Source organism: Heteronotia binoei, chromosome 1 (genome assembly GCF_032191835.1).
Source record: "Heteronotia binoei isolate CCM8104 ecotype False Entrance Well chromosome 1, APGP_CSIRO_Hbin_v1, whole genome shotgun sequence".
NCBI classification, from domain to species: Eukaryota; Metazoa; Chordata; class Lepidosauria; order Squamata; family Gekkonidae; genus Heteronotia; species Heteronotia binoei.
The window spans coordinates 194,943,685-194,964,192 of record NC_083223.1 but is presented as its reverse complement, the minus strand read 5'-3'; the positions used below and the strand labels follow the sequence as shown (position 1 = coordinate 194,964,192).

General features: G+C 44.1%; 1 protein-coding gene across 1 annotated transcript in view; it reads left to right on the top strand.

Annotated features, from left to right (window-relative positions):
• Nucleotides 1-20,508, top strand: part of LOC132576480 (dynein axonemal heavy chain 14-like) — a 193,873-nt gene that overhangs the window by 20,542 nt on the left and 152,823 nt on the right. The window contains exons 3-4 of the mRNA XM_060245693.1: nucleotides 3,292-3,456; nucleotides 6,125-6,237. Coding sequence (XP_060101676.1) covers nucleotides 3,292-3,456; nucleotides 6,125-6,237 — 278 coding nt within the window. The remainder of the gene's footprint in view (nucleotides 1-3,291; nucleotides 3,457-6,124; nucleotides 6,238-20,508) is intronic.

The window sequence follows — 20,508 nt, the reverse complement described above, 5'->3', positions numbered from 1 at the left end:
TAGACCAAACAATAAATTCCTTTCCACTTTTTAGCACTGTCCTTTAAATTTACAAAGTCCAAATTTCACCTCTTCCTCCCTTCTTCTTCCAGGCTTACTAGATTTCCATTTCCCACCTTCTGAGTTTATTCTGTTTAACTGCAAATAGTCCTGGAATGAAAGATAATCATCTGTACCTTCTCTACCGGTTATCCAGATTCACACCGTTCTTGCATAGCTTTAGATGTTTAACAAAGTCCAAGAAGGTTAGGATTCTGTCAAGCTTATGTCAAATAAATGACTCTGAGAACTTCTGCAGATGATGAAAATGCAACTCTTCTCTGAAGACCCCTCAAAGCCTCAAAGGAGCCCCCCCCCCCCGGGACTCCCTTTTAGCCAAGGTAAATCTCCTCAAAGTTTCTTGTGCATATCTTGGACTAATCTCTAACTGAGAAAAGTAGGCAGTAGGCATTAATTTGCCTTCCACTACCCCGAACAGAAGTTTCAGCCTGCTCCCATTGTGGGAAGCAGCTCAGCTCGACATTTTCCTCCCCCGGAAGTCATCTGTTTTTGAGGGTTTTTTTAAAAAACTTTTTTCCTTTGAAGTTCATATGGCAAAGCAGAGGGGGCGGGGTTGTTTTTTATTTTGCAAATGTTCCTTTCATTTTAAATTGGGGAACATGCTGTATTTGCCTCAGGCTACAGCCAAGAACAAAAGGAGCTGATCTTTGAGACTGCAATAATTTTTTTCTCTTTGCATTGAGATAGAGTGGTGTTTTGTAGCTCTAGAGCAGTGTTTGTAATCAGCCATCAATCTTCAGTTGAGAAGGGAAAAAAATATTAACTCTTGTCACACCGGGGAAATGTTTTAAAACAGCACAGAGATGTTTACATCTTCAGTTACTTTAACAAATGCAACCACATCTACTCACCAGTTCCAACAGGGTGTAAGCAATAACAGTGGCATATCTGTAATTCCAAAGCTAAATAAGAACAATTTTCAAATGCCAGATTAAAAGTTTCTCTTCAAGTTCAGGACTGTTTAGTCAGGGGTGTCAAAACATGTGACTCAGAGGCCGAATCAGGCCTCCAGAGGGCTCATATCAGGCCCTCGAGCAACCGGCTTCCTTCTCCCTCTCTTTTGCTTCCTTCTGCATCATAGCTTGCTTTGCAAGGCTTTCTCCATCGCACAGGAGCTACAGAGCAAAACCTCTATTTTCTCCATTGGCTGAGGCGCCTCTTTTGGGAAGGAGGGGGGGAGGGAGAGTTTGCTTTGCCAGGCTCTCTCAATCTCACAGCAGAGCTACTGAGCTAAGCCTCTCTTCCTTCTATTGGCTGAGGCTCCTCCCCCTCCTGGTCCCCTGAGGGAAGGCAGGAAGTTGCCGGAGCTTCCTTTGCCCAGTTCCCTGGATCCCATGGGAGAAATACAGAGAAAGCACCTTTAAATGAGTACTAATGTTTTAAGCATGTTTTTTTAAAAAACTTTAATTGTGTTTGTCTGGGTCCTTTATAAAGTTTGTATCTCTTCTACCTGATCTTAAATAGATACACACATGGCTTGGCCCAACATGGCCCGGCCCCACAAGGTCTCATTTATGTCTGATCTGACCCTCATAACAAATGAGTTTGACACCTCTGGTTTAGATACTATAGACCAAGATATGCCTGAAGGTCAACCAGAACAGGATGAATATAAAAGGAAAGTAGCAAGAGCCTTAATGACAATGTATTATTGCATAGAAGACCATGAGATTCCACTAGTAACCAAGCATGAGACAGCTAAAGGTTTATATCGGGGTGGCCAAACTGTGGCTTGGGAGCCACATGTGACTCGCATATATAGTGTGGTTCTCGAAGGTCACACCAGCAGGTGCATGTGGAGGAGTGGGGAATCAAACCAAGTTCTCCCAGATAAGAATCCAGATAAAAGGTACTAGTTTGTGGCCTGTTAGCAACTAGTCCACAGAATGAGGCAGTGGCACTGCACCACTCAGGACTTGGGTGGATAAAAGAGGCAACACAGCCTCACACAAAAGCACCACCTCTTTCATCCACCCACATTCCAGGTGGGCAGAAGGAGCAGTGCCTACCCCTTATTTAAAGACCACCATGGGGGACAGGGATGGGGCATGGGTGAGAGGGCAGCCTGGGGTGGCAAAAACCCCAACAACCCCCCCCCCCACACACACACACACCGGTCCATGGAAAAATTGTCTTCCATGAAACCGGTCCCTGGTGCCAAAAAGGTTCGGAGCCAGTGCAATAGACAATGCAATTGGATTTGGATTGTAGGAATCTTGAACCAACCAAGAATATAAACAGAACTGAAGCAAAATCTAAATATTAATATGACTCTACTCTGGGGAGCACAGCTGTAGTGGTGATGAATAGGGGGGATAAGGTCCTGCAGATAAGAGGGGCTGAGGCCATGAAGGGCTTTGTATGTGATAGCCAGTATCTTAAATTGAGCCAACTGACTGATAAGCAGCCAAGAGAATGTAGAATGGGAATAATATAGATGCTTCATCTAGCTCCTGATTTAAAAAGAGCTGCAGTGTTCTACACTACCTGGAGTCTCCATGTTGTTTTTAAAAAGTATTTCTCTGTTTGTAATATGTGTCTGTGTTGCACTGAAAATAACTTCTTTTTCTTATACAGAGGATGCAATTTTGTTTTTAATATGTTTCTGTGTTGCACTCAAAATAACTACATTTTTATTTAAACTATTACAAGTACTCAGCAAGTTATTGAATCTTAGATGTAATAATTTCACATATGATCATTTTGAAATATTTTATAATTTAAAATAACTATGTATTAATTATTATATTGATAGTTTATAGTATAATATAAATGAGAAAATTAAATATAGCTAGTATCTTGATATAATGACATTCAGCATATACTTATGGTAGGCATCAGCAGTGGGAGTGGAGAATGTCATGATATCATGACACTGGAAGTTCTATGCATTATGGAGAAGAAAAAGAAAGGTGAATGGATCTTGGGGTTTATTTTGCAGCCAGTAAGTTTTCTAGTTTTACCACAGACATCAGAGGCCTATGGAATGTACGTTCAGTGTGAAGCATGTACTTTGTATAGTACTTTTAAATTGACTCAGAATAAGCATTATTTCAAAATCTACACTATATACTATGATATTACTGAATTATTTTGTTTAGAATTAAAAGCGTTATGACATTGTTTACTTTGTTTACTTGCCAAAATGAATAATAGCTTTCCAGAATCAAAATTTTAAACTTTACATGCCATTGATATCTTTACGTGTTACCTTTGGTTTTCTACTATCAGAAACTTCCAGTCCTTCAGGATGATGGAGAGTATGTATATTGTCTCATAAGAAGCAGGGAGGATCCTAAAACACCAAATAATCCATATGACCTTCAAGTAGTATCTGCAAATGCAGCTAGACAGAGTAAAGAATATTGGACAATTACAGCTTCATTTGTGTCCAAGGTAATATAGTTAATCTCTTTGCATCTCTGAATTGATCTCTCTGTATATACTTAAATGTTGCCAGACTGTGAATGTGGAAGATATAACCCAAACCTTTCAGTTGAAGAATCTGAATCTGCACTTCACCCATCCATGTTTTTGTCCACCATCAGAAGATGCAACAGATGTAATTTGTGGTGATTAAACTGTGCCACAGTGCAGAGTTCAGACCATTGATATGCCCCTTGAAATTCGTTGGTGTTTAATTTAAGGGTTAGGCTCTGGCAACTGTTAATAGCAAGAGATTTTGCCTGCTGCCTACAAGTAGTCAATGTCTGTGTTACTTCTCTTCATGTCTTGCTATCCAGTTATTTTGCATCTTGCCCTCTGATATGCCTATTATTTGTCTTTCTGACCTAACATTGTCTCTCTCTGCCACTTAGTTGCCTGCTTTCTGCAATACAGCCTGCAGACTATTGGGCTGAAATTTAATAAGCAGTAGTTTAGTTTTAAATCATGTGTCTGTGTAAAGTGCTACCACATCACAGCCAACTTACGGCAACCCTGTAGAGTTTTCAAGATATGATGAACAGAGGTGGTTTGCTTTTGGCTGCCTCTATATAACAACCCTGGACTTCCTTGGTGGGTTCTCATCCTGTTACTTATCAGGGACAATCCTGCTTAGCTTCCAAGATCTGATGAGGTTGAACTTGTCATCAGGTCAGGGCAGTTTTAAATTAGAGCCCCAAAAATAAGAAAGTGCATCGCCATGGTGGAGACAGTGCAAAGTATTCCAATTATGGTTTCCAGTGAGTGACCCATGAAGAATTAAAGGGAAGGGAAAATGTCTCCTCTCCATTGAAATTGAACAAGTGGAAAAGTACATGCTTCTCTGAAGTTGAGAGTAATTGGGGACAAATGATGGATGCTACTATGCATGTGTACCTCAGCACTAATGTTCAGCCTCTGCTAAATTGCTTAAGACTTTATGCCCCTTATACAGCATAAATGTATGCTTTGATGTTATTAATTAGGATTGAATGTATTCTGAGCATAATTAATATTTTCCATTTAAATGCAAGGTGGCATAACTAGAGGGAGTGTTGGTTTTGCCAGAAAAAAAGAAATTTTGGGAAAAATTAAAACTTGCAGTTCTGACTTTCCTATCAAACCTAGGCTTGCTTTTGCTGTTTTAACAATTTTTAATGGTATTAATGACTTACTTAGCATATCAAGATACTAATGGTTACATTTATGGAATTTAAAAGTATAAATGCCTTAGTGTACAGGTATTTGTGGATTTCTTGATTTTTAAAAATTGTATCATACTTGACTATTTCTCCGTACATGCTGGTATTTTGGTTCCTCCTAATAAATGTTCTCTAATTATTATGCTACATATCTGTTTCCATCTTCATTTTGATCCTGCACTGGAGCCCTGACAATCTGTCAAAAACATCGTTAAATTGAATATGATTATCTAATCCAGGGTGTATGGTCTTCTAGCTGGGTGTCAGGGTGGCAGCTGAGAGACAATAAAAGGGAATTGGCAAAGTCCAAGCGACCCTTGGTTATGTGGTTTTCTCAGGGCCCCTGCCTATCAGAAGGAATGCCAGAAATCTTACAGACTTCATGTCCCAGATCTCTTTGCACCTAGATGCAAGGAGCTTTGTGACATGCAGTTTCTAAGGTGCCTGATTGTGCAGTAGCAGCTCAGGTGTTTTGGAGGAACTGGTGTCCCTGATGCCTGACATACTGCCATTCTAGAAGTTATAGAGAGGAAGTAGATGTCCTTGCTGCTGTGACTACTGCCATGTTAGTTGGAAAGGAACAATGTATGGCAGGGTTCAGAAATTCACGAGAGGTTGTACAACTGACAAGAGTTTGTGGGAGGCCTTTGGATCATATCATGCTTCTACTGGAATTGTAATCGTATCAAAGTTCAGAAAGGAGCACCGTGGTGCAGAGGGGTAAGCTGCAGTACTGCAGTCCAAGCTCTGCTGAGTCATGACCTGAGTTCGATCCCGGCGGAAGTTGGGTTCAAGTAGCTGGCTCAAGCTTGACTCAGCCTTCTATCCTTCTGAGGTTGGTAAAATGAGTACCCAGCTTGCTGGGGTTAAAGTGTCGATGATTGGGGAAGGCAATGGCAAACCACCCATAAGAAGTCTGCCGTGAAAACAATGTGATGTGACATAACCCCAGAGTCGGAAATGACTGGTGCTTGCACAGGGGACTACCTTTACCTTTTTCAAAGTTCACAACTAGCCTTGAAAGAACAGAACTGTTCTCTGATTCTTTGATAAGACAGCCAGATTCACAGATTCAGGCTTTAAATCAAGCTGGGCAAAGGCTTTATATGTCACTAGATGAAATCCTTATTTTCTTACTGCGTTTCCTTAAGCAGGCACAGAATTTAAAATTATTTGATTATAGATATTTTCTTGATAATTTGCCAGCACATTAGAAAGGTAGGAAGAAAAAACTTCGGTCTAAAATAAGCAGAATAGTTTTATTTGTGCAAAGTTTTTCTGTGCAGCTGATATTCAAGTAATTCAGTAAACCCTGCTCCATGTAGTATAAAATTATGATTTAAGGTAAAATATTTTGTAATGATGAAAAGTAATTCCACAACAGCTCAAATATATTAATCTGAAGTCTTGAAACAAATATTTTGGCTTTTTTTTTTTAGTTTACCTCAGTGCATGGAACAGAGGAAATGGAAACAACACCAATAATTGAATGGTTATATGAAAGGCAACTTTATTATACATTATGCAGATTCAGTATCTATGTTAATTTCAGGTTAGCATTATATTGTATTTTTAATATTTATATCATTAGAAATGTAATCTATTATTACACCACATTCAATATGCAAATATCAATTACAATTCAGATTAGGATTCAAAAGGGAAAGGGTTCTCTTGATGTCTTGGCACTACTTACAGTTGACAACAAAACTTGACTAAACCAATTTTACTTCTATATATTTAAACTGAACATAGACTCAGAATGTGGATGGAAAAATAGACTGGGCTTTACGGAGAAGCTCAAAGAAAAAAGTTGGTTTTTATTAGGGATGTGCATTCAGCTTCCCTGACCTGGAAAAATAACCTGCATAAGCAGAGATCTAGATATACCCTGATCCCCATTTGTAGGGCCACAGGGGAGGGGTAAGAGGCAAGGTAGCCTTTTGCTGGTGGAGGGGGGTGGGGCCGAACCAAGCACAGGAAGCAGGGGCCCGCCCTAACTTGATGCGGGCCCTATAGGATGTCTTTGGGGTGGGTCAGAGGGCAGGGGGCGGCCACCAGCTACTTAGGACGCAGCACCGCCTCTTCTTGCCCTCTTTGACCATCGAATTGCTTGAATACACATGCATGCAAGCTGCTCCAGTCCCAGGCCACACACTTGGCTTTGTTGCTCAGGAGCACAGCCAGCACAGATGAGAGGTCAGGAGAAGGACGCAATGAGGGAAGGGACAGAGCAGACGAGTGGAGCAAGCTTACTGGAAAAAACTTACAGAAACTGTCTTTAATTCACCTCTACAAGGATACTCCAGGAAGGTAACAAACAATCCCACCCCCCACAGCCTCCTGGGCCCCCTAGCAGCTCTGTTTATGCCACGGCCAGATCTGTAACCCCAATTGAGCATGGAAAAGGGTAGAGGAGGAGATCATTTCAGGAGTTAAATTTGCCTCGATTAGTCAAATTTTTTACAGCTCTGCTGCTGAGTGGCTTGGGGCTCATATGACTAGGGTTGCCAATCCCCGGGTAGAAGCAGGGGTTCTCCCTTTTGGAAGCCCTTCCCCCGCTTCAGGATCACCAAAAAGCGGGCAGCGGGGGAGGAAAACGTCAACCAGGCACTCCATTTTCCCTAGAAAAACCCGATTCTCATAGGGTATAATGGGAGAATTGATCCGTGGGTATTTGGGGCTCGGGGGGGGGCTGTTTTTTTTTAGGTAGAGGCACCAGACTTTTAGCATAGCATCCAGTACCTCTCCTCAGAAGACCCTCCAAGTTTCAAAACAATTGGATCAGGGGGTCCAATTCTATGAGTCCCCGAAGAGGTGCCCCTATCCTTAATTGTTCCAAAAGGAGGGATTTAAAAAGCATGCTGTCCCTTTAAATGTGATGGCCAGAACTCCCTTTGAAGTTCACTTATGCTTGTCACAAGGCAATGGGGGTTCAAGGCACTTTTGCATAGTATTCAAGGGTGGCTTGCTGGGGCTGCAGAGGTCTGTTTAGTACAAATCAGCTGATTATGCAGCTAGGCTGCAGGGATCTGATTCAGAATGTGGCAGTTCATTTTCTGGACAAAGCAGTTTGGTCCGATTTAGTATAAAGCAGCTTCATGCTGTGGCCTTGCTCACCACTCTGGAGAAATGATGGGTGCTATGGGTTTCCTGGTTCAGGCATAGGACGGATGGCATACATCCGAGAGTTCTGAAGGAACTCAAAGTTGAACTTGTGGATCTTCTAACAAAAATCTGTAATCTTTCATTGAAATCTGCCTCCATTCCTGAGGACTGGAAGGTAGCAAATGTCACCCCCATCTTTAAAAAAGGTTCCAGAGGAGATCCGGGAAATTACAGGCCAGTCAGTCTGACTTCAATACCGGGAAAGTTGGTAGAAACCATTATCAAGGACATTATCAAGGACAGAATGAGTAGGCACATTGATGAACACGGGTTATTGAGGAAGACTCAGCATGGGTTCTGCAAGGGAAGATCTTGCCTCACTAACCTGTTGCATTTCTTTGAGGGGGTGAACAAACATGTGGACAAAGGAGACCCGATAGATGTTGTTTACCTTGACTTCCAGAAAGCTTTTGATAAAGTTCCTCATCAAAGGCTCCTTAGAAAGCTTGAGAATCATGGAGTAAAAGGACAGGTCCTCTTGTGGATCAAAAACTGGCTGAGTAATAGGAAGCAGAGAGTGAGTATAAATGGGCAGTCTTCGCAGTGGAGGACGGTAAGCAGTGGGGTGCCGCAGGGCTCGGTACTATGCTCTTTAACTTGTTCATAAATGATTTAGAGTTGGGAGTGAGCAGTGAAGTGGCCAAGTTTGCGGATGACACTAAACTGTTCAGGGTGGTGAGAACCAGAGAGGATTGTGAGGAACTCCAAAGGGATCTGTTGAGGCTGGGTGAGTGGGCGTCAACGTGGCAGATGCAGTTCAGTGTGGCCAAGTGCAAAGTAATGCACATTGGGGCCAAGAATCCCAGCTACAAATACAAGTTGATGGGGTGTGAACTGGCAGAGACTGATCAAGAGAGAGATCTTGGGGTCATGATAGATAACTTACTGAAAGTGTCAAGACAGTGTGCGTTTGCAATAAAAAAGGCCAATGCCATGCTGGGAATTATTAGGAAGGGAATTGAAAACAAATCAGCCAGTATCATAATGCCCCTGTATAAATCGATGGTGCGGTCTCATTTGGAGTACTGTGTGCAGTTCTGGTCGCCGCACCTCAAAAAGGATATTATAGCTTTAGAGAAGGTGCAGAGAAGGGCAACTAAAATGATTAAAGGGCTGGAGCACTTTCCCTATGAAGAAAGGTTGAAACGCTTGGGACTCTTTAGCTTGGAGAAACGTCGACTGCGGGGTGACATGATAGAGGTTTACAAGATAATGCATGGAATGGAGAAAGTAGAGAAAGAAGTACTTTTCTCCCTTTCTCACAATACAAGAACTCGTGGGCATTCGATGAAATTGCTGAGCAGACAGGTTAAGACGGATAAAAGGAAGTACTTCTTCACCCAAAGGGTGATTAACATGTGGAATTCACTGCCACAGGAGGTGGTGGCGGCCACAAGTATAGCCACCTTCAAGAGGGGTTTAGATAAAAATATGGAGCACAGGTCCATCAGTGGCTATTAGCCACAGTGTATGTGTGTATATAACATTTTTTGCCACTGTGTGACACAGAGTGTTGGACTTGATGGGCCGTTGGCCTGATCCAACATGGCTTCTCTTATGTTCTTATGACGGCAGGTCAATTTGGTAAGGTGACATCTCAATAACTCATTCAGCTTTGGCATCTCAGTGGCATTTCTATAACTCTAATTCAGCTTTGATGCAGCTTTGCACCTGGTCCTCTATATCAGGCGGGGGAGGGACTGCCAACTCCCTCCAGGGCATCTCCCAGGCGCAAGAATTTCGTACAGACCCTCCCCCCTCCCCCACTTCAGGATCTTCCAGAATTGGTATTGCACAGATACACATTTGCCAATCTGCAGTTGGTGGCTGGGGATTGCCCAGAACTTTGTATAAACCAGTCTCTAGGAGCTGACTGGAGATTTCCCAGAAGTAGTTTTATGCACTTTTATAGGCCCCTAGCCGCTGGGTGAAGAGCCCTGTGGCGCAGAGTGGTAAAGCTGCAGTACTGCAGTTGAAGCCCTCTGCTCACGACCTGAGTTCAATCCCAGTGGAAGCTGGGTTCAGGTAGCCGGCTCCAGGTTGACTCAGCCTTTCATCCTTCCAAGGTCAGTAAAATGAGTACCCAGCTTGCTGGGGAAAAAGTGTAGATGACTGGGAAAGGCAATGGCAAACCTCCCCGTAAAAATCTGCCATGGAAACGTTGTGAAAGCAGCGTCATCCCAGAGTCGAAAACTACCTTTAACTACTCTCTTTAAATCACCAGCACTACTGGTGGGTATAGGCAACTAATGGAGACAGTTTTGGGATTCACAGTTAGGGATAACTAGACAGTGGAGGTTAGTCAGATAGATAGAAGAGGGGGTAGTTAGGTAGTTAGACTGGGATAGATAGGTATTTAAACAGGGTAGGCAGATGGAGGGGCAGAATATAGATCCTCGGCAAGACAGCCTGACCAATCTCAGCAGACCTTGTGGGCATAGCACAATTAGGTCAGGGTAGGATTTTGATGGGGAGTTCGAGGTGGCAATGCAGTGGCAAGCCACCCCCATTCACTTCGTCAGCCTTTCAGTTGCGCTAATGTTAACATCTAAATTGTGTAAGATCTAGGATGTGCCCAGTGAAAGGCAGTCCTCATTTTATTATCTTGTGCCTCTAAAGGCAATTGAATGATAAGAGAGAATGCAGCATGGTACACTTAATTTGGATTATCCAAATTCTGCCAAAACTGAGGCCAAGTCTTGCATAGATGTCTGGTTTTCTCTATATGCAACAGAAAGATGGGATGGCAGCAACCTGAATCCAGTATTTGATACCTTTGCTTTAAGAGTCAATCAAAATCCAAAGCATTTTGAAAGGATGTATGATTTTATTAGGGATGTGCATTCAGCTTCCCTCACCTGGAAAAATAACCTGCATAAATGCTTTGCTGGCATTTATTCAGTATCTCTGAAGCTGAAAGTACTTTAGAGAAGCTATTTGTGTAGCCCAGGGGTGGCCAAACTGGTTTGGGAGCCACATGTGGCTCTTTCACACATTGTGTGGGTCTCGACACCCCCACCACCCCATCAGCCACCTTGGAGAAGGTATTTCTCTCTTTAAATCACATATCCAAGCCAAGCTCCCTCCTTCCTTCCTTCCTTCCTTCCTTCCTTCCTTCCTTCCTTCCTTCCTTCCTTCCTTCCTTCCTTCCTTCCTTCCTTCCTTCCTTCCTTCCTTCCTTCCTTCCTTCCTTCCTTTTCTCAAACAACTGATGCTCATGTCTTGCAGCTCTCAAACATCTGACATTTATTCTATGTGGCTCTTACATTAAGCAAGTTTGGCCACCCCGGGTGTAGCTGATTAGTAATTCGCTGAATCAAGCAGGACATAATCCAGCTCTATTTGGAATTATGTAGTAGCATGTAATAGCAGCTATAAAGTTAAGGGCTACTCTTACCTTGCCTTATTTGATCTCTTTTCCAACATTGCTATTATTTCCATAGCAATAGAGGGGAGAGGAAAGAGGCATTTCTGCTGGGGGATCTTTGAACCAATAATTGCAGTATTTTTCATTTTGCAAATGGGAGTGCATTTCCAGTTACTTGCAAATTGGTTTCCAAAGGCCACCAAGTTGTCTTGCGGGATAAAAGAAGGTTTTTGGATTGGAGAGACTGGCTGCCAGGCTGGCTTTTTGCTTCAGCTTCTGCTCTCTACCTGAGAATCCCCTGGACTTTGGGTCAGATCTGCCCTGCCCTGTCTTAATGGGGCAGCAGACAAGGAGGAAGAGTCTGGCTTACAGCATTTTTAAAAAAGTTTTCTTCTTACTGTTCCTTATTATTTGGGCCTTGTGGGTGGGTTGTGGGGTGTGTGGGGGGAGGCCTGTGACTTCAGGCCTGGTGTCTGCTTCTCTTTGATCACGTCCTCTTATTCCTGCTGTTCGGGGTGGGGGTGGGGAGCCCAGTTCTTTGGTTCTACTTAGTTTTGTTCTGGTAGGCAGCCTTCTGGTTTCTAGTTGTTGCACTTGGAGTTTAGAGTTCTGTGGCTTTTGCCTTGTTTTTGGTGTAGACCTGGTGATGGGGGGGAGGAAGGCCTTTGGCCTAGGCTGTTGCCTCAGGCCTAGTGTCTAGTTCTCTTTGGTTAGGTTCTCTTATTCTTACCTCCACAGAACCCAGGTAAAAGTGCAGCACTGGGTGATGTTGAATGTGTTGATGTGGTATGCATTGCTCACAGATTCACTTACCAAGGCACTCAACAGCCACCCCAAACCAAAATTCCATGCTGAAATTAAAACAGCACCACAAAAACTTTGATGCATCTTGATGGAGATGAAAGGAGTAGAATTATAAAAGTGTGTGAATTTGGGACCAGCAGAACCCACAAGAGTACCATGAGGACTATTTGTTGTGACACTGATGACCAGGGATCATTTTGTAAAAAAATAGGTGATGGAGCTCAGTAGCATAACTCATTAGCATATGCCACCACCACCACCCAGCCAAAAGCAACCCTATGCAAGAAAGGAGAGCCCTGGGCGAGCAAGGCCTGAGCAGGCCTCACTTGCCTGGGGCTCTCCTGGGCCGCCCCACCCCCTCAGTCAAAAGGCCAGCAAGCTATCCGCCACCCAAAATTACATAAGAAGTGGGAAAAGGGTGGTGCAGGCTTCTACAGGGTTTAATGAGGGCTGCTGGGGGTGTGGCAAAGCCTCTGGTGGCTGTCTGCCTGCCTTCTCTCCTAATCCAGGGATTGTTATGCAGCTTCACCTACTATTCAATGGAGAAGGTAGGTGGGGAGGAAGAGGGGAACCCTCAGAAAGGTTTAGGAGCTGAGCTTCTGTGAGCTCCTACTGAATCCGAGGCCTGCTGATAACATTGATGAGAGTCCAGGGCTCTTTTTCTAGCAGGAGCTTCTCTTAATATTAGGCCACACACCCCTGATGTAGCCAATCCTCCTGGAGCTTATCGTAGGTCCTGTACTAAGAGCCAGCTAAGCTCCAGGAGGATTGGTTATATCACGGATGCGTGGCCTAATATGCAGAGGAACTCCTGCTAGAAAAAGAGTCCTGGATGAGACTAACGTTTTTCTTTGCAGGGGTGAGAGAAGTGACAAAGGGAGGGCCTGTGATGTAGCACAGCTGCAGCACCTAGGCTCCTCCACTTAGTCAGTGATGGCTGGTATACTGCTCTTGTAGAGAGAGGAGGATCAGAGTGGACACACAATCCCCACCCTCTCACTTTTTGAGGCCTTCCCTGGGGAAATGGTGAATAAGGCTTCTCAGGATTTGCCCTTGGCTTTGGGAGAAAACAAAGCATTACCAGTGGCCCTATAGTCAGTATTTCGAAGGTCAGGGGGCCTTTAATTTGGGGGGGGGGCATTCAGCAGCCCTAACTATGGTTCCCAAGTCTCTCACTGCCTCCGGCGGGGGACTTTTTTCATTCAGTGCGATGACGTCACCCGGAAGTGACGTCATTGCGTCGGTGACATTGCTCATTGGCCGCTCTATAGTTTTCCTGGATGCTGTAGCGATTTGAGAGGGGAAAACTCTATGACGAGAACATGAGAAAGGTATCAGGAGAGTGAGAAAGGCGGGAGGAGCATGAGAAAGGCAGCTGGGTCCAAGATTGAAGAAAGTTTTGATGAGTACAATAAATGAAGATCAAATGGGATTTTTACTGAAGATGTAGATGAGAAATAATATGAGAACAGTATTGAACGCATTGGAGTATTATTGGCAATATCAAGATAAACAAGCAGCCTTCATTTTTTTAGATGCAGAAAAAGCCTTCGATAATGTAAACTGGACATTTATGATGAAATGTTTGGAGGGGATAAGCTGCGGTAAACAATTTAAGCAATGGGTACAATCTATTTACACAGAACAGAAGGCAAGAATTATAGTGAATGGAGCATTAACAGATCAAATTAAGATCAAAAAGGGAACAAGACAGGGCTGTCTGCTGTCACCTTTACTCTTTATTTTGATGTTGGAATATTTAAATGAAGAAATATGGTCTGATAAAGAAATAAAAGGAATTAAAATAAGGGGGGAATCATAAACTTCAAGCGTTTGCTGATGACTTGGTTTTTATATTGGAAGAGTCATTAACTTCTATAAAACTTAAGGAGAATTTGGAGAAATTTGGAGCAGACGCAGGTTTTAAAGTGAATTATAAAAAAACTAAATTCTTAGCGAAAAATATGACAGAAATTCAGATCAAAGAATTAGAAGAAATATCGGGCTACAGATCCATGAAGAAAATTAAATATTTGGGAATATACATAACAGCCAGAGCAAAAACATTGAAAACAGATAACTATGATAAATTGTTAAAAGAAATTAAAAATGACTTGGAGAAATGGCAAAACTTACAAATTTCATTAATGGGAAGAATTACAACGATTAAAATGAATATATTACCAAAAGTATTGTTTTTATTTCAAATGGTACCTATTCTCCGGTCTAAAATATTTTTTCAACAATTAAATAAAATGATTTCTATGTTTATATGGCTGAACAAGAAACCTAGAATTAAACTAAAAGCATTGCAGGATGCCAAACAGTGAGGTGGCTTTGCTTTACCAGATTGGCAGACTTATTATAAAGCATGTGCATTACTGTGGGCCAAAGAATTAATTACTTTAAAGAATAAAAATTATTTTTGGAAGGCTTTGACTTAACAAGTGACTAGCACTTGTATCTTTGGTATCAAAATATGTCAGCAAAGAATGTATTTAATATTCATGAAATTAGAAGATCAATATATTTAACTTGGAAGTGGGTAAAACCCCAAATATACAAACATATTCCGAAATGGATATCACCTCTAGAAGCATTGAGCCAACCAAAACTATTAAATTTTGAAGAAGTTCTTACATATGAGAATGTACTGGATGAGACAGATATCTTAAGAATAGAAGAACATAAATTGCTAGATTGGTGGATGAAAATACAATTAAAATCCAGGTATATGAAAGACAAAGAAATGGGTTTTGCAAAGCAGAAAAATGAATTTGACCAAATTATAACAGGACCAGAAGAAAAAATGATTAAAAAAATTTATAATTATATACTAACTATGAAAATGCAAGATGAAATAGTAAAAGACAATATGGTGAAAGGGGTAAAAAATATCGGCTATAATACAGACTTAGATACCTGGGAGAGAGTATGGAAAGAAAATATCAAGATTACAATATCAGTTACTTTCAAAGAAAACTTTTATAAGATTTTTTATAGATGGTATATTACACCAGATAAATTGACGAAGATGCACTCACATGTTTCAAATAAATGCTGGAAGTGTCAAAAATCGAAACGATCATTCTATCATATGTGGTGGTATTGTGATTTAGCAAAAAATTATTGGAAACAAATTCATAGTTGTCTACAAAAAATTCTAAAGACTAACTTACAGCATAAACCTGAGATGTACTTGTTAAATATTTGCCAAGATTCGCTTCCCAAACCAATAATCAAATTCTTGATCCATGCTGTAACTGCAGCAAGAATAATGAATGCAAAACAGTGGAAAACACAAAAAATACCTAAACAAGAGGACTTTGTTCAGAAACTCTTAGAAACAGCTGAAATGGACTTGCTCTCTGCAAAATTACGAGAAGGAAACATACAAGATAACAAGAAGATTTGGCAACCATTGTATGATTGGTTGGGAGCAGTATAGATGTGGAAATTGAGACATGGTGCGAAGGCAGCGCTGATGAAAGCGCTCAAGGAGTCGCAGGTGATGACGGTATAAAACCCACGATTCGGAGCCGTAGATGAGGGTTGTCATCACAACTGCTTTCTAAACATTGATCTTTGTGCCTTTTTTCAGATGCTTGTTGCTCCACACTCTTTTATGCAGTCGGCCAAATGCATGGTTTGCCTTTGCCAGCCTGTTGTCAATCTCCTTGTCGATCTTGGCGTCTAAGGAGATGATGCACCCCAGGTAGCTGAACTGCTGGACTGTCTTCAAAACTGATTCACCCACAGTGATGCAAGGAGGGTGATAATCTTCCTGGGGTGCAGGCTGGTGGAGAACTTCTGTCTTCTTCAGACCAACTTCTAGGCCGAATAGCTTGGCAGCCTCTGCAAAGCAGGACGTCATATGCTGCAGAGCTGATACCGAGTGGGAGACGAGTGCAGCATCATCAGCAAACAGTAGCTCTCGGATAAGTTTTTCCATTGTCTTGGAGTGAGCCTTTAGTCGCCTCAGGTTGAACAGGCTGCCATCGGTGCGATAGCGGATGTAGAAACCATCATCGTCATCTAAATCTACTGCGGCTCTTTGAAGCATCATGCTAAAGAAGATCGTAAAGAGAGTTGGTGCGAGAACGCAGCCTTGCTTTACACCTGTGCCTATTGGGAAGGGCTCCGAGAGATCGTTGCAGTGTCTGACTTGGCCTCGCTGGTCTTCCATGTAGCTGGATGACCATACTGAGGAACCTTGGGGAACATCCTAAACGTTCCAAGATTTGCCACAGGCCGTTCCTGCTAACGGTATCAAAAGCTTTGGTAAGGTCGACAAAAGTCACATATAGACCCTTGTTCTGTTCCCTGCATTTCTCTTGGAGCTGCCTGAGAACAAATACCATGTCGGTGGTGCTCCTGTTAGCCCTGAAGCCACACTGGCTCTCTGGGAGGAGTTCTTCTGCAATGGTGGGCACCAGTCTGTTCAGGAGTATTCTAGCAAGGATTTTGCCTGCGATGGAGAGCAGGGTTATCCCCCGGTAGTTGGAGCAGTCTGACTTTTCCCCTTTGTTCTTATGTAGAGTAATGATGATTGCATCGCGAAAGTCCTGTGGTAGTTTGCCTTGTTCCCAGCAGGTGACAAGTACTTTGTGAAGTGTGCTATGTAGTACTATGCCCCCATGCTTCCAGATCTCTGGTGGGATTCCATCAACTCCCGCTGCCTTGCCACTTTTCAGTTGCTTGATGGCTTTAACAGTCTCTTCTAGGGTGGGGATCTCATCCAACTCTGTTTTCACTGGTTGAAGGTGGGGTGAGGTGGATTGCTGAATCTTGAACTACGCGATTGGCACTAAAGAGAACCTGAAAATACTCCGACCACCGGTTCAGTATGGATGCCTTGTCTGTGAGGAGCACTTGGCCGTCTGCACTACGCAGGGGACTCTGAGCCTGGTATGATGGACCATATACTGCCTTCGGGGCTTCATAGAACCCTCTTAAATCACCAGTGTCTGCACACAGCTGGGTTCTCTCTGCAAGCTTGGTCCACCACTCGTTCTGAATGTCTTGAAGCTTGCGCTGAAGGTTGCTACATACAACGCGAAAGGTTGCTTTTTTCCCAGGAGAGGAGGGCTGAGCAAGATGTGCTTGGTAGGCAGATCTCTTTTTCGCCAGTAACTCTTGGATTTCTTGATTGTTCTCATCAAACCAGTCCTTGTTCTTCCTTGTGGAGAACCCGAGGACTTCTTCAGAGGTCAACAGGATGGTAGTTTTTAGGTGTTTCCAGAGTGCTTCTGGAGAAGGATCTGTGAGGCGACTGGGGTCCTCAATTCTTGTCTGGAGTTTTGCCTGGAAGGCAGCTTTAACTTCGGCTGACTGAAGGCTGCCAACCTGAAACTTCCTCCGGGGGATACCGCCTCTCCTGGGTGTAGATTTAAAGTGAAGACGGAGATTGCAGCGTACAAGACGATGATCCGTATGACATTCTGCACTGGGCATTACTCGAGTGTGTAAGACATCTCGAAGGTCTCTCTAGTGCACCAGAATGTAGTCAATAAGGTGCCAATGCTTGGACCGTGGGTGCATCCAGGTTGTCTTCAGACTGTTCTTCTGCTGGAAGATAGTTTTGGTAATGGTGAGCTGATGCTCCGTGCAGAATTCTAGCAGGAGGCGCCCGTTATCTTTGCAGTTGCCAATGCCGTGTTTGCCAAGTACTCCTTTCCAGGCTTCCGAGTCTTTACCTACTCTGGCATTGAAGTCACCAAGATCACCTTGTCCTCTGTAGGGGTCTTCCGTACGAGGTTACGTAGATCAGCATAGAACTTTTTCTTTTCTGCAGGATCTGCTTGAAGGGTTGGGGCATACACACTGAAGAGTGTTGCATTTTGCTTGTTTTGAAGTGGGAGGCGCATAGACATGATGCGATCTGAGTGACCTGTTGGCAGGTTTTCAAGTTTAGAGGCAATGGAGTTCCTGACCATGAAGCCAACGCCAGAAAGGCGGCTCTCAGCCTTTGACTTACCCGACCAGTAGAGGGTATAGCCAGCACTGTGATCTTCTTCGTGGTCTCTGTGCAGTCCCACACATGGGTTTTCCCGTCAGGACGAACCCTACCTCGGAGATTTTAAAAGCTAGCCTAGGCGTTATTTTTGGCGCGCACTCCCTTTCGCTCTGGGGAGCATGCATCCACTGCGCATGCCTGGAGCGAGAGGGAGGCGCCCCACCCACTCAGTTTCTTTCCAACCGCCGCCCGGGATAGTCTTACCTCGCTGCGCTCCGCTTTTACCTCAAATATCTAGCCTCCGTTTCTTCAAGTCTCCTCTTTATTTCACTTCCTTCGCTCTTTTTCTTATATTCCTATCTTCTCTAAAAAAAAAAAAAAGAGTATAAATATCTTCCCCGCTTTTACCTCAGACCTCCCTTCCCCTACCCCCCCCCCGGGCGTATGGAAGGAAGAGACAGTAAAATAACCTTTAAAAGGTGTTCGCGTTGTAGGGCGAAAATCCCTACATCGGACGGGCATTCGCTTTGCCTATTTTGTTTGGGAGAAACCCATAAAGTAGACGCCTGTGCGCATTGCCTTCAATTCGGCAAACAGGCGCGCAAAAACAGAGCCGCTAGACTAAGAAGCCACCTGATGGAGTCTGTGCTTCACCCTGAAATGTCGCAATCTTCTTCAGTAAGTAAGTCGCCCCCCCCTACTGACTCCCCAAGGGGACGGCGCACGGTCGGCAGCTTCAGTGGCCATTGTTCCCAGCAAGCATAAGTCCGGCGATGCCGCGAAAGCCGGCGACGGCGCGAGAACGTCAGAACAAACGGCCGCGGCGACTAAACCGAAAAGTGGGAAGCACACTAAGAAACGCAAGCACTCCGACCCGAAGGCCCCGAAGGATTCGAGAAAACCATCCGACCCGAAGGTCCCGCGAAAACCGACCGATCCGAAGGACCCGAAAATCCCGAGGGACTCGAGAAAATCTTCGGAACAACAGAACGAGCCTGACAGGCAATGTGAGACCTCCACACCCGGATCCGATACCCAGGAAGTGGCCACCCCGCTTACGGAGTCACCGCACCAGCAGACGGAAGAAGTTATTCCGATTCCGTCCCGATCCCCTTCTCTGCAAGGATCCATACCAGACCCCTCGCTGGAGCCGATCCGAGACCCGCTGCAGTGGACTCGACAGCATATCAACCCTAGATCGTTCCGCGAGATGTCGAATCCCATCAAATACAAACATGACGCTTACAGGTACTTTGATACACATCGGTTCCCAGCCAGATCTCCCAGCATCGAGAGACATCGGTACCATCATACGCGTTTCCCGGACAGATCCCCTAGTAGAGGGAGGGACCGCTATCGCTACAACCCGAGATCTCGGTCTCCATCCATGTCCCCGAGACGACGCCATTATGCTTCGAGGTCTCCTTCTATGGATTCCCATGCATGTTGCGGCTACCACCGCTCTCGGTACCGTACCGATTGCCACAGGAACCAATCCAAAGAAGCGACTCCTGTCCAACGGAGTAAGCAACTAACAAAACAGCCATCTCCGACTCCTTCCACTTCGACTTCTAAGCTTAAGGGCACGACTCCAACGAGACCTAAAAGCACGACTCCAACCAGACCGGACCCGCCTGAACCCGAGCCTGACTCTGATGCCGAATCCGACGCTCAATCATCGGACTCGATACAGTCGATGTCCCCTGGATCTCCCGCCTCGGATATCGCCAAACCAGCGGATTTGTCACCTTCCGAAGGGGCAAAGACATACCTGGACTTGATTGCCAATATGGCCTCTGCGCTTAACGTTACCCTTACCTCAGATGCACCCAAGGTAACAGACATGGTGTACGACTTGGTGCACTCAGATTTACCTGCTGGTTCCTTTCTGCCTATGTTACCGGTACACCTAGAAGCCATCAAAGAAGCTTGGGACAACCCAGCCTCCATTCCCCCAACTTCAAAACGAATTGAATCCCTTTACAGGATCCAAGCACCGGATTCGAAGTTTTTATTTAGCCATCCAGCACCGAACTCCCTGATAGTTCATTCTTCCTCTAAATCTAAACAGACCCGTCACCCAGTACCTCCTGAGAAGGAAGGCAGGAAATTAGACACCCTAGGAAGAAAAATGTATTCAATATCTACGGCAAATGCCAAAATTAACAATTACTTAGCATACTTCGCCGTGTATTCCCACAATATCTCCTCACAACTGAATACACTCGTCTCTGCCCTACCAGAACCCTCCCAGAAACAAGCCTGCAAGCTGCTTCAGGAGCTCAACAGGATTTCAAAACAGCAGATAAATACCATCCGTCACTCTGTGGGGTGCACTTCAAAGGCGATGGCTGCCTCAATTGCCCTAAGACGACACGCTTGGCTTCGATCCTCTTCGTTGCAACCTGATCTTAAATTCAAAATCGAAGACCTTCCCTTCGATGGCCAAGGTCTCTTTAATGCCACAACGGACGATATACTGTCCACCGTGGACGACAGCCGCAAACGAGCAAAGAGGCTCGGAGTAG